General features: G+C 39.8%; 1 protein-coding gene across 1 annotated transcript in view; it reads left to right on the forward strand.

The window, feature by feature from the left end:
• The first annotated feature begins 3,014 nt into the window (after positions 1–3,014).
• The window catches only part of PCF11 (PCF11 cleavage and polyadenylation factor subunit), a 16,277-nt gene continuing 5,663 nt past the window's right edge, over positions 3,015–13,628 (forward strand). The window contains exons 1-8 of the mRNA XM_006903398.1: positions 3,015–3,219; positions 6,900–7,025; positions 8,064–8,252; positions 8,575–8,763; positions 9,576–10,684; positions 11,219–11,399; positions 11,511–11,994; positions 12,535–12,807. Coding sequence (XP_006903460.1) covers positions 3,028–3,219; positions 6,900–7,025; positions 8,064–8,252; positions 8,575–8,763; positions 9,576–10,684; positions 11,219–11,399; positions 11,511–11,994; positions 12,535–12,807 — 2,743 coding nt within the window. The 5' untranslated portion in view covers positions 3,015–3,027. The remainder of the gene's footprint in view (positions 3,220–6,899; positions 7,026–8,063; positions 8,253–8,574; positions 8,764–9,575; positions 10,685–11,218; positions 11,400–11,510; positions 11,995–12,534; positions 12,808–13,628) is intronic.

Here is a 13,628-nt window from a genome sequence, read left to right on the forward strand (position 1 = left end):
TTAGCATAGTCTGCTGGGTGTTTCACTGGTAACCAAAAGGTGGCATCTCTGGTCGTTCAGATCTACCACATATGTGCTCTGAGGGAGGAAGCTAAGTGATCTCTTCCATTACTATTTACAGCCTGGGAAACCAGTTGGATGATCAGCTCTGAGTCAGCTCCTACTCGACAGCAGTGAGTACATGAATACAGTGCTACTACGGATGATTGGCAATAGGATTCTATACGGATGTGCTCCTGAAGGCTAAATGAAGCAGCTGCAAGGAGAATAAGCCAAAATACGGAAGTTACGCAGCAAGAAGTTTTACAATGCCTCAAAATGGGCATTATTAAAGAAAAACAGCATCATAGATTGAATTGTTGTTTTGTTACATGCCATCAAGTGGGAACCAGCTCATAGCTAATCTAAGATTCATAGCTGTGTTCAAGATGGGGCAACATATCTGGGAAGCTCATATGTCTCCTATACTCGTGAACATAAAAAAAAAAAAAATCTGCTTTTGCTTGTCTCCATGATTGGGTTTTCCATCAGATAGAGGCAGAACCTTGTTTTTCTAGCAACAAGATAATTAGGATTTTAAAATTTTTTGAAGGAAAAGCCAAGGGATTATCTGCTTGTGGCATAAAGGCAGCTCACTGGCTCAGTCATTGCCAGAGTCAAAATCCACTCAGCACTGATCAGGTTTTCAGAAATCCCATCAGATGAGATCTCATCTTTCTCCTGCACAGCTGGTGGTAGATTTGAAACACCTGCTTTTGTGTTATTCACTAACTAGGGTTTCATATTGGTGCTAAGGGTGCTTTAGTTGCAGATTCTGATGATAGTACTTACCCTGTAAAGGTTATGGGTGATGTTTTTTTCCTTCGTTTGTATATTGATAATTTAGTGTTCTGTGCTGAGGAATTAAAGAAAAATATCTTCATAGCATATGAACAAGATTGCTGTCACTATGAATTTTCCACATCCTTTGTGGGTACATTGTTTATAAATGTTTATGGCCAGCAGGTATTAACTCTTCAACTGCTTACAGCCTAAGAGGTATACAATGAAAGCAAAATCAGAGCTTTAAAAATGTAATTTTTTAAAGGGTCACTAATTTTTAAAAGCTGTAAATACAATGAATGGCAGCTATTTTCCTTAACATAAGTTTAGTAGTAGATTCCTCTTTAAACTCATAAGAAAAAATGTGAGAAGAGTATCGTGTCCTAGAAGTTGCCCTCCAGAAAATAGGAACTTTGAAGGTTTTATAATTTTAACGGTGCCTGTTATAACTACATTGTCAACCCAGAGGCAGCTGGTTCAAATCTACCAGCTCCTCCGTGGGAGAAAGATGGGCAATCTCCTCCCAAGAGATTTCTAGTTTCTGGAAACCTGTTGGAGGGTTAGTTACGAGTCAGCGCTGACTGGATGGCAATGGCTTTTATTGACATTATAATTAAAAACTACCACTGACAATAGAGTTTAATTATTGAGAGAAATATTCATCCCTGTTTCCTATCTTAAAATGAAAGACAACTTTCTTCTCCAGATTTTGCTTTTCAATTCATATGGGATACCGTGCTTAGAAGAAATGAAAATTAATTTGCCAATGCTTAATCCTGTACACTTAATTATATTTTAACCATAATTCAGTAAAGCTGTTAAAAACAAAGGAAAAAGCGACTGAGCATAGAGGCAATAAAGGCATTATTGCATCTTTAATAGCAGTTTCTTTTTAGCAACAAGAAAGTAACTCCGCAGAGTAGACCAAAGGAAATAGTGAAACAAATGTATGTAGTTAATACTAATTTTCTTTAACTTAAATTTTAAGTATCTGTTCTCAGGAAAACGAAATATCCCTTTTGTTCTTTGTTATGCTTAACTTCATGGTAGAACTTTGTGTGAATGCTTTGTGTGTTTTGAGAGAATTTCCAGACTTTTAAGTTGACTTAAGATCACTTCCCAACAACCTAAGGCTGTTTTGAAATGCAGAAGAGTTAGGGAGGGGAGCTATTTGGCTCCGTGCTGAGTTTAGTGATTGTGAGAAATCTTTCCTAGAGACCTGGGTTTTCCCAAAGAGCTCCCTTCTGAGCTCTGCCAAAACCCTAGAGGAAAGCCTTTCTCACACACAACCTCTAAATGAAGACATTTCACAGGCCTATGTGTTTTTGTTTGTGGGCTTGGGAGGCGGCGTGCTGAAATTGACTTTAGTTGTCCGAGGTTCAGAGCCTCGGTAAACTCAGAGCTTCCCGGTCTCCGTTCACCGAGGGACTACAGCGGTAGATCAGCCACAGTCAGGGTTGCACCTGAGACAAGACCAGGCCCTGGAGACGCCGAGCTCAAGGCCTTTGCTCCTCCCTCTAGCCCGTCCCCCCACGCCTCTGCCGGCCGGAGCAGGCGGGAGGGAGCATGATTGACGAAACGTCTCAGTGGCTGAGGACCTGAAGAGGGAGGGGCGCTTAATAAGTTTTTTCCTGAAACCCGTTGGGTTGGGCTCGGAGTGGGGTGGGGAAGGAACAGCCTTCCTTAATCCGATTGGCCTCCCCAGGTGGGTTGTTATGGTAACAAATGACAGAACAGTCACATATGAATCTGCCAATGAGAAAGGCTGTCTTTTCCTCCGCGCGTCTCTGCAGTAAATATTGCGAAAGCTTCGGTTGGAGTCGGGGAGGAAGGCGGTCCTAGGACGCCCTGCGGAAGGGGCGGGGGAGGAGGGGCTTGTGACGTTGCGGATATAGCCAATCACGCCTGGCTGTACAAGTAGCCACGCCCATTAACGCAATTTCCGGTCTCCTATCTCATTTAAGAAGACGCAGCGGTTGGGAACACAGTCATTTTCGGACCTGTCCCTGTTGCCGATGTCTCCGCCATTTTGAGGAGCTCCTGTGCCTGCTGAAGTCGACGGAGATCACCCGTGAAACGACGGCGTTTCATACCCGAGGTTCCCCTCTCCGCTGTCAGCTTGTGGTGAAGCCGGAGCCGCTAGAGACCCAGGGAGAACAGAGGAGTCGGACGCGAGGCTGGGTATCGGAGCGGGACCGCGGCGCAATGTCAGAGCAGACGCCGGCCGAGGCCGGTGCTGCGGGAGCCCGGGAGGACGCCTGTCGGGATTACCAGTCATCGCTCGAAGACCTGACCTTCAATAGCAAACCGCACATCAATATGCTGACCATTCTAGCTGAGGAGAACCTGCCGTTCGCCGAGGAGATCGTCGCTCTCATCGAGGCCCAAACCGCCAAGGTTTTTATACACCCCGCAGCCTCCTATTCTTCTAATACTCCCTAATTTTAGTGTCAGCCTCATCCCAGGTCTCTCTTCCATCCTAAGGGGGGGGGGGACACAGCACTCCTGTTCTCCAAGCCTCCCGTGCACCCAGCCTCGGTCCTCGGCCCGGGCTTCGAGCGTGGGCCTCTGTCTGCGGGAGTGAGTGGGGAGGCTCAAGGGTGGAGCCCCACCTCCGTGCCCCGGCTCCCTATTCAGGCCAGCGTCTTGTGGACCTGTCACACACACACGCTTTGACCATCGAGAGCCGAACTCCGGGGCGGGGGCGGGGGGCCGACTTGAGCTTAGTTTAAGGTTTGGGGAAGTAAGAGTTAAAGGGTCCATTTTAAGGCCCCGGGAGGGTGGAGAGTGGTGGCCGGCCCTTTGGCCCGCAGCGCTCTTTCGGGGGACTTGGGCTCCGTGGGTGGGAAGGAGGTGAAGGGGGACCTGGGAGCGAGCTGTCGGGGGGGAGGGAGCTGGTGGGAGCAGGGATGGGCCCCGAGGGTAGCTGCCGCCTGTTCGGAGCCTAACATGGCGCCTGGAAAGCACATGATGCGAAAGGGAAGAGAGGAGACTCCGCTGCCTGCCAGCTGCTCGCACCCGTCAGCCCCGCTCCGGGCTGGGGGCGGCTGGAGGAGCGCTTCGCCGCTCTCTCCTCCCGGAGGGCCTCGTTTGCCCTGACCGAATGGGAAATTGGGGTGGAGGGTGGGGTTTGGGGGTGGGGGAGGAGTTACTAATCAACCTGTAGGTGGAGAACCGGCCCCATGGGTAACGAAGTACTTACTAGTTTTTCGGAAAAGTTGAGTCCCTCCTCCTCCTCTATTCTCTTTCTCTCCCTCCCCTGGTAGTGAAGGCGTGCATTTCTTCACCCCCTTTATGAGCTTACTCCTCCTGTCATCCTGTTATTTCCCTGTAGTCCTCCTCTTCTCTGGATTCATTGTGGGAATGATATGTCACTTAAGTAAAGTTACTGTTAACATTTGGTTACAATTTTCCCCGTCACTAAGTTTTAAGTTATTTTTACGCTTGTACTTTAAAGGTGTAGTTTTTCCTAGTTGTTAGTGATTGCAATGATCAGGATGAGCCTTCTTTTTTGCAGAGTGAACCCCTTTTAAAAGGCCACTTTTAACCACCACCACCACCAATACATTGTGTAGAGGCGGTTTCTGTCTAGTGTAAACTGAGTGGTCTGACTTTTTAATAAATGGTTCTGAAATGTGTGACTGATATTATAAAATTTGTTAATAAAACATATGAAATATGTAGTTGTCTTTTTATTTACATGTGTAGAGTCTGTTTCCAAGACTCTTTTTCTATGTGGTTGTGTGTTTTTTAAAAAGTCTTTAAGTGACTTGGGTTTATTCTTATTTAGGCTCCATCCGCTCTTTTGGGTAAAATGTGTTCACAAGATACACGGTGTGGTCCTTTGTAGATCTTAATTAAAGAGGGCAAAAATGAGATTTCTCCCCTCCCTTTAAAAGTATTCAAATGTTTCTCATGCTCAGTCTGATGACTAAAATCCAGGTCTTCATCTTTACCCATGAATGGGCATGTGCAGCAGCTATTCTTTTTTCCTTAAGGTGTGAGATTTAAAAAGGAAGCATCCTCATACTCAACTCCTTTTAATTGATGTCACAAACATTGGATTTGAAGACTTAAGTAATTTTTATTTTGTTGGAGGCATAACATTTTATTCTTTTTTAAATTTCCCTTACCCCACCTCCCCCGTTTTTTTGTGGCTTGAAACGACATTTAAAGTAAAATTGATATTTTTTAAAAAATTATTGTTTGGGGGATGATTAATGTCCACAGAGCTTAATATTTAGCAGCTCACGTTGTCACTCAGGATCCAAAAGAACTTCGAGAACTGGAAACTAAGTGCTAACTTACAGTGACCACATTAAAACATGTATTTGTGTTTTGGTACACAGAGTGGTGAAAATAGGTTGACTCTTTGCTGATAAAAGCAGAAATTTCTTGGCACACTTTACTGGTTATTTTTGTAAAGCCAGATTGAGAAAAAGCTGTCCCTTTGGGGAATTATTGGGGTGGGGGTTGAGGGTGAGGGGAGGGATTTTCCAGTATTTAGTAGTAAACTGGCTTGGTTTTTTGTTTATGGAGATGAATGTATCTGTCCTTGGTCTAGCATCTAAGCATTACTAAAGGATTCACACTTAATTTAACTCCTCCCATGAGACAGCAGTAGCAAAAAAAAAAAAACAAACCACCCCAAACAACAAAAAAACCCCAAAACCAAAAACATATAAGGACTTCACTTACACAATAAAAGACTAGCCTGCCCAGCAGATTTTAGCTTTAAAAAGGGCTTGTTTATTTCCATAAGTACAATGACTAAAATGGTATAAAACATGACATGGTATAGGAGTAAAGACAGACACGATAATAAAGCGTTTGACATGTTGGTACTTAATGGTTTACCCACATGCCAGAGGCCTCGTGAACCCTTTTATTAGATAATACTGTAAAATGTTTTTCATACAAAATTATCCAAAGGTCTTCATAGTCAACTTCCATTGTAAAAGGTGTTAATCAGAAGCAAGAGCATTTCCACACACTTGTATGGGCACTTGGTTTTGTGAAATAATGACATTTTGTACTCCAGAACTGTGAGCCTACCCTAGCTACAGGTAGCTTGGGTAAGTGTTTGGGATTGATTCCTATACACATGGGGTGGATAAATGGGGATAACTTTTTATTTTTATTTTAAATCATGAATACTTATGTGGTGTCTCAGAGTTGACACTTAGTTTGTGTTATGTCTTAATGCTCCTGAACAAGTCTGTGAACCTGCTGATGCTTTCTGGAAGCTTGCTGCACCTTCTAAAAGCCAATGATGGGTAGACATGGCAGATGAACTGGGGCAACGTTCTTTGCTTTGGAAAGGGCTACCTATATGAGCATCACCACTCTGGTTCCTGCAAAAGTTTAGAATGCCTGATACTCTCAACGGAGAGCCTGTGCTGTGAAGAAAAATCTACAGGACAAATCCTGGTTTCCAGTTCAACCTGATATACATGACTCGGCTGCTGCTCCATCAGTTTTTCTTGTATCACTAAAAGACTTGCACCTTTTTCCTGCGTGTTCATGCGCAAATTTAAAGGTGTTTGCCATTAACTTCAAATGTGAAGTGTACATGTTTTTTTCCCCCTCTCAATTTGGATTATATACGTGTGATAATTTTTACTGGTAACAAAAGTTTCATAGATTTCAAACATTTAAAATATGCTTACAGGAATTAGGTTTTTGTCAAAAGTTTATTGAATATAGGTACACCATTTTAGGTTAATGCCACAAAATTTACACTTACAGAGAATTTTTCTTTTCCTCAACTCTCCTCCATTTTGATCACTTTAAGACACTTCCCACATGAACCTGTAACTCTTAACCATTAAAAGAGTGTATTAGATAGTGGTAATTTTTTCCCCTTAAGTTCTGAGCTTGTTTTATATGCTCAAGAAAATGGATTTTTAAAAAACAGTAACTTGAACACTTAAGTTTCATAAAGATTTTTAATAATTCAAGAGTAGTATCAATCAGAAATAGAGGTCTGTGCTAGGTTTTAAAACTCACATGTAAAAAGTAAATTTTTGGGTGGGAATTCATAATTACTAACCTTCTCAGTTTCTTTTTTTATTTAGGCTCCTTCCTCAGAGAAGCTTCCAGTTATGTACCTCATGGATTCTATCGTGAAAAATGTTGGAAGAGAGTATCTCACTGCCTTTACTAAAAATCTAGTTGCAACATTTATTTGTGTGTTTGAAAAGGTATATATTCATTTAAAAATACTTTTAAAAAAATGCTCCTGACTAAATAAGTGCCTTGTGTTGGGTTTTCTTGGTTGGTGAAATGTTTTACTTGGGTTTTTCATTATCAGGTACCATTTCACAGAAAGTGAAATTTATACTTTATGTTGGACTTTTTTAAAAGCAGATACTAGATTTTCTGTTAGACATTTAGCATAGACAGGATTGTTTTTCATACTGTTGTTACTTTTTAGTTTAAATTCACTTTGTTCAGTTGGCTGAAGATCTGTTCCATCCCTGGAATTTGAGTAAAAAGATCAGAAGTACTAAAATGTTGAATATTGCTAATAGGTGGTGGGAAGGATAATAGTGATTTTCATCTTGTAAATGATAAGCTACAATTTATGATTTCCTTCTTAGAAAATACTGAGTTGCTACTCTGAGTGAATTTTTTTTATTCTAAAGTTGCAGAATTAGGAATGAAAGGATGTTAGAAGATACTGAGTTGCTACTCAGCTTGAATGAATTTTTTTTTCTTAAGTTCTTAGAGAAATAGGTGAAGTACTTGGGGAAATTATGTCATGAAAACTGAGTAGTGTGTAGGCTGTATAGTCTTAACGGCAAAACCAATTTGACATCAATGTATTTGGGAGAGTTTAAGCAAAATTGTGATTATTCTTTTTTGAATTCAGTTGAATATTTGATAGAATCTCTTAAACACACTGTAGTTGATAAAAATGATCTTGTAGTCAATAAGGAAATCAAGTACAATCAAGGCTGAAAATCTAAGTTTACATATTCTAGCCAGGTGTCTTTGGCTAGAAAGGTTTCTTTTCAAATTTGTAAACCATATATATATACTTTTTAATAAGGCACTAGAGTGTGTGTGTGTGTGTATATATATATACACACCCCCCCATATATGTTTCTATTTATAAATAATATTTGTGATTTGATGATGTAGTTCTCTGTGAAGTTGAGCAGTTATGTAGGTTAGACTTAATATGTAAAATATTCTGTTGGAACTTAACAAGCCATAGAATTTTTCTGTTTTTCTAGGTGGATGAAAATACTAGAAAGAGTTTATTTAAATTACGTTCCACATGGGATGAAATTTTCCCTTTGAAGAAACTTTATGCCCTGGATGTCAGAGTCAATTCATTGGATCCTGCTTGGCCTATTAAGCCTCTGCCTCCCAATGTGAATACTTCTAGCATCCATGTGAATCCTAAGTTTTTAAATAAATCGGTAAGTGTTAATGTGAATATAAAATTCCTTGCCAGAGTGCTAAAGTACAAGAATTCCTTATATTGAATCAGTTTAATTTATAAAATATCAATTTGGTTTTTTCAGATTCACAGTAATTTAAAGTTAAGCTTATTTAAATAATAAATGATACATTGAGTTCTCAGTTCTAGAATGAGGTTTTCTTTATGATTAGTATTTAAGAATTAAGCTGATAATTTTTAGTTAGCCTTTTGCTTTTATTTTAGCTTTGATAATCTTAAAGGTTTTTGCATTATATTGGTTAGCTTTAAGAATCTTTTGACGATTACCTTTTTTTAAATAGCCTGAGGAACCTTCAACTCCTGGCACAGGTGTCAGTTCTCCTAGCATCTCCACTCCTCCAATTGTTCCTCCTCCAATTGTTCCTCAAGAACAGCTAATAAGGCAGCAGTTACTGGCAAAGCAAAAGCAACTGCTAGAACTTCAGCAAAAAAAGCTAGAGTTGGAGCTAGAACAAGCTAAGGCCCAACTGGTAAGTGCCAGTATTTCACTTTCCACCTTTCCTCAAAAAAAGAAGTAATTTTTGTGTTTGTTTGAAATATTTTATGTACCAGTATGTGTTCTTTATATGCTCATTTCTTTTGCAAATGATGATGTATGTATGAAACTAAATTTTTATTTTCTTTTATTTATTTGTGCATGAAAACTATAGTATTCTCTGCCAAATACTTGTCTAATAGATGAATGTTACTGGAACACACTTTAGGAAACTAAGTTTAGTTTTATGTAACTATCATATGAGTGGACTTTTGAGTACTAATTAAGAGTGTATGTTTTTTAGATTTTGTTTTGAAACTATGTTTCATAAGCAAAAAATTATACAGTTAGAAACAGAACAAAAGCCATTACGTAATGAAAAGGACCAGGAAGATAACAAATTTCCACATTTGAGAGATTTACCCTATTCAACATAGCATAGGAGCTTTATTGGGAGTGAGAAGAGATAGAAAAGCAAGCTTAGTATGTCAGTGTTCGTGATAATTTGAGGAAAGTGAATTAAATTTTGTAACTTAAAATTTAGTTAGAAGGTTACTGACTCAAAGTCATAAACAGGAAAAGGGAGAATTGTGTTTTTCTAAGACTTGCATTATGAAACCCTAAAGTACCAGTAAGACATAATAAGCCATGTGAATACATGTACTTCCTCATCTTTTCATTAAGACCTCTACTTATAAATCAATTACACAGTGTAAATGTAGAATAAATAATAAGTGTATTTATTGAATATTCTTCTTCAACAAATAATGTGTACTTTATTAATGTGAACATTATTTTGTATTTCAGGCTGTTTCTCTTAGTGTTCAACAAGAGACATCCAGTTTAGGTCCTGGATCAACATCATCCAAATTACATGTGCCACAGATTCCTCCTATGGCAGTTAAAACTTCCCATCAGGTTCCGGTGCAGCCTGAAAAAAGCCGTTCAACTCCATCCTTACAAATTCAAGATTTGAAAGGAACTACTCGAGATCCCCGCCTTAATAGAATGGGCCAACATTCTTCTCATGGGAAAGATCAAAGTCATAGGAAAGACTTTCTGATGAACCCTCTGAATCAATCTGATATTAAGACAAGTAAAACTGTGCCCTCTGAAAAACTAAATTCATCCAAGCAAGAAAAAAATAAATCAGGTGAAAAATCAGCTAAGAAAGAACTTGACCAATTAGATTCCAAATCTAAATCTAAATCTAAATCACCATCACCTTTGAAAAACAAATTATCCCATACAAAAGACTTGAAAAATCAAGACTCTGAAATACCTGATATGAACAAAAGAGACCCAAGATTAAAAAAACATCTTCAGGATAAGACTGATGCCAAAGATGATGATGTAAAAGAAAAGAGAAAAACAACAGAAAAAAAAGAGAAAGATGAGCACATGAAATCATCTGAGCATAGACCAGTTGGAAGTAGAAATAAAATCATAAATGGTATTATGCAAAAACAGGATACAATAACAGAAGAATCAGAAAAACAGGGCACAAAGCCTGGAAGATCAAGTACTAGGAAGCGATCAAGATCTCGATCACCCAAGTCTCGGTCACCAGTTGTACCTTCCCCGAAGAGAAGAGATAGACGGTCACCCAAACGAAGGCAGAGGAGTATGTCTCCAACCTCAACACCCAAATCTGGAAAGATTCGCCAGTCGGGAGTTAAGCAGTCACATCTAGAGGAGTTTACAACACTTTCCAGGGAAGAAAGAAATGCTAAGAGAAGTACGAAACAGGACATAAGAGATCCAAGGCGAATAAAAAAGACTGAGGAGGAACGACCACAGGAAATTACAAATCTGCATTCAACAAAATTAGGCCCTGAACCAAAAGAGAATGTAGAAAATTGGCAAAGTTCCAAGTCTACCAAAAGATGGAAATCTGGTTGGGAAGAAAATAAAAGGTATGAGTATTATATTTTTAATAAGTAGAATAGTACATACAGTAGAAAAGTCAAGTGTTAATGTAAATATTGGTTGATATTTATAGCATGATTAGTATTTCATAGGTTTGGGTTTTTTGAAAAAATTTTTTTGTATTTGTGTATGTACCGTCAAATTGGGTCTGACTGGTACTGGAGGAGTTTGTCATTCCTTCTCCAGCAGAGCGTCTGGTTCCTGCCACTAGGCCACCAGAACTCCCTTATATGTTACAAAGTTAATTTTTAAAACCCTGTGTGTGAAATACTTTTAAGAATTCTTTTCATACACATAAGGAATCTGACCTTTAGAATCTAACATATTTAAGGTCTTATATCCACAACACTTCAGATTCAGAATTCATAGTTAATTTTTCTTATTTCAGATCTTGTGTCTTAAATATCTAAATACATGGTTGTTTACACACACACACATCCATTTTAACCAGATCCTTTGAAAAGGATTCCTAAATAAAACCTTTTTTTTTAAGTCTTAACATAATGCTTTTATGGTTTCAGCTTACAACAGAGTGATGAGCACAGTAAGTCTCCTCACCCAAGGCATAGGGAAAGCTGGTCAAGCACTAAAGGAATCTTGTCACCTCGAACCCCAAAGCAGCAGCATCGATTAAGTGTAGATGCCAATCTTCAGATTCCCAAAGAGTTAACTCTTGCAAGCAAAAGAGAATTACTTCAAAAGGTAATTACCATAATAAATTTCATGTACTCATTGTCTGTCCTTATCTAATTTTTTGTAGTTATGTTTTATATTTAACATATTTACTTTTTTTTTTTTCTCACCCATATGCAGACGAGTGAACGCTTAGCATCTGGTGAAATTACACAGGATGAGTTCCTTGTTGTTGTTCATCAAATTCGACAACTATTTCAGTATCAAGAAGGTAAACATAGATGCAATGTACGGGATAGTCCTACAGAAGAAAATAAAGGTGGATTAAAAAAGAGACCGCTCTTATCTGATGCTGAATTAACCTACTATGAACATAAAGCAAAACTGAAAAGGACACAGGTTCAGCATTCATTTCCAAGACTTGATCTTTTAGATCCTGATATTTTTGACTACCCTTTGACTGATGCCTTGTTGTCTGGAATAGAATGTGAGCCATCCAAAAGTAAACATGCAAGTAGGAATAGTGGAGCGCAGTTTGACAGAAAAGAACAATTTAGTGAAAGAGCAAGACGTCTTTCTCCTATATCTGGGAGTCGTACTTATGCTGAGAATCTTTCACCCCATGAGGGCCGGAGAAGACATGACGAGCAAGTCTCTGCTAAAGGTAGAAAAAGTTAAATCAGATTATGCCTATTGAATCACACAGCAGTGAAGGGAAAATGGACCAGCTAAGTGGGGATGGATTTTTTTTTGTTTGTTTGTTTTTTGACTGTTAACATTTTTGTGTTTATTTTGTTTTCCCCTCTAAAGAAAGGGAAGGGAAGGGAGCTAATTATGAGATCAACTGTGGGTCACGATTTTTATTGTTTCTTTATATATGTAATCTGATTTAATCCTAACAACAACCCAATTAAAATATATATTGTCCTTGTTTTATAGATAGGAAACTAGGAAAGAAAAGTTAAATAACTTGCTCAAAGTTACACAATTAGTATGTTGATACGGTGGGGATTTTTACCCAGTTGTACCTGACTGTAGAGGGCATCGTCTTATCTACTGCTTGATGCTGTCTCTATTCCTTCCCCTCTAATAAAAGATCGTTTATGTTCAGATTTTTGCAAACATTTACATGAGCATAGAAAAAAATTTGAAGAAAATGTATTATAAATTTAGACTTAATGAAAAATATTTTTCTTTTTAAAAGGTGTACGAGAAGAGCAGAGATCGCCATTCAACGATCGTTTTCCACTTAAACGACCTAGATATGAAGATCCAGACAAACCTTTTGTAGAGAGCCCTGCATCAAGATTCCGCGGCCGCGGCCTTGATACAAATCAGCGACTTACGGCTTTAGCTGAAGACAGACCATTATTTGATGGACCTGCTAGGCCATCAGTTACGAGAGATGGCCCAGCCAAGATGATTTTTGAAGGACCTAATAAGCTAAGCTCTAGAATTGATGGACCTCCTGGACCAGGTTCTCTTCGGCTTGATGGGTCATCAGGACAAATGGGGGGAGGAGGCCCTTTGAGATTTGAAGGTCCACAGGGTCAGCTAGGAGGTGGGTGTCCGTTGAGATTTGAAGGTCCTCCAGGACCAGTAGGGACACCTCTGCGGTTTGAAGGGCCAATTGGTCAGGCAGGAGGAGGAGGTGGCTTTCGGTTTGAAGGTTCTCCTGGTCTGAGATTTGAGGGTGCTGCAGGTGGTTTGCGATTTGAAGGACCAGGTGGCCAGCCTGTGGGTCCTCTGAGATTTGAGGGACATCGTGGCCAACCTATGGGTGGCCTAAGGTTTGAAGGACCTCATGGGCAGCCTGTAGGTGCACTTAGATTTGACAATCCCCGAGGGCAGCCTGTAGGTGCACTTAGATTTGAGGGGGGTCATGGTCCATCAGGGACTGGAATTAGATTCGATGGACCTCATGGTCAGCCAGGAGGAGGGATAAGATTTGAGGGCCCTTTGCTACAGCAAGGAGTTGGAATGAGGTTTGAAGGCCCTCATGGTCAATCAGTAGCTAGTCTGAGATTTGAAGGTCAGCATAATCAACTAGGGGGCAACCTTCGGTTTGAGGGTCCACATGGTCAGCCAGGGGTTGGGATCAGATTTGAAGGACCTTTAGTCCAACAAGGAGGTAGAATGAGGTTTGAGGGTCCTTCTGTACCAGGAGGTGGAATGAGAATTGAAGGGCCTTTGAGTCAGGGTGGCCCAAGATTTGAAGGTTGTCATGCTTTAAGATTTGATGGACAGCCAGGTCAGCCATCACTTTTGCCAAGATTTGATGGATTACATGGTCAGCCA

The sequence above is a fragment of the Elephantulus edwardii genome, unplaced genomic scaffold (assembly GCF_000299155.1).
Source record: "Elephantulus edwardii isolate Elephantulus edwardi_28Jun2011 unplaced genomic scaffold, EleEdw1.0 scaffold00636, whole genome shotgun sequence".
NCBI classification, from domain to species: Eukaryota; Metazoa; Chordata; class Mammalia; order Macroscelidea; family Macroscelididae; genus Elephantulus; species Elephantulus edwardii.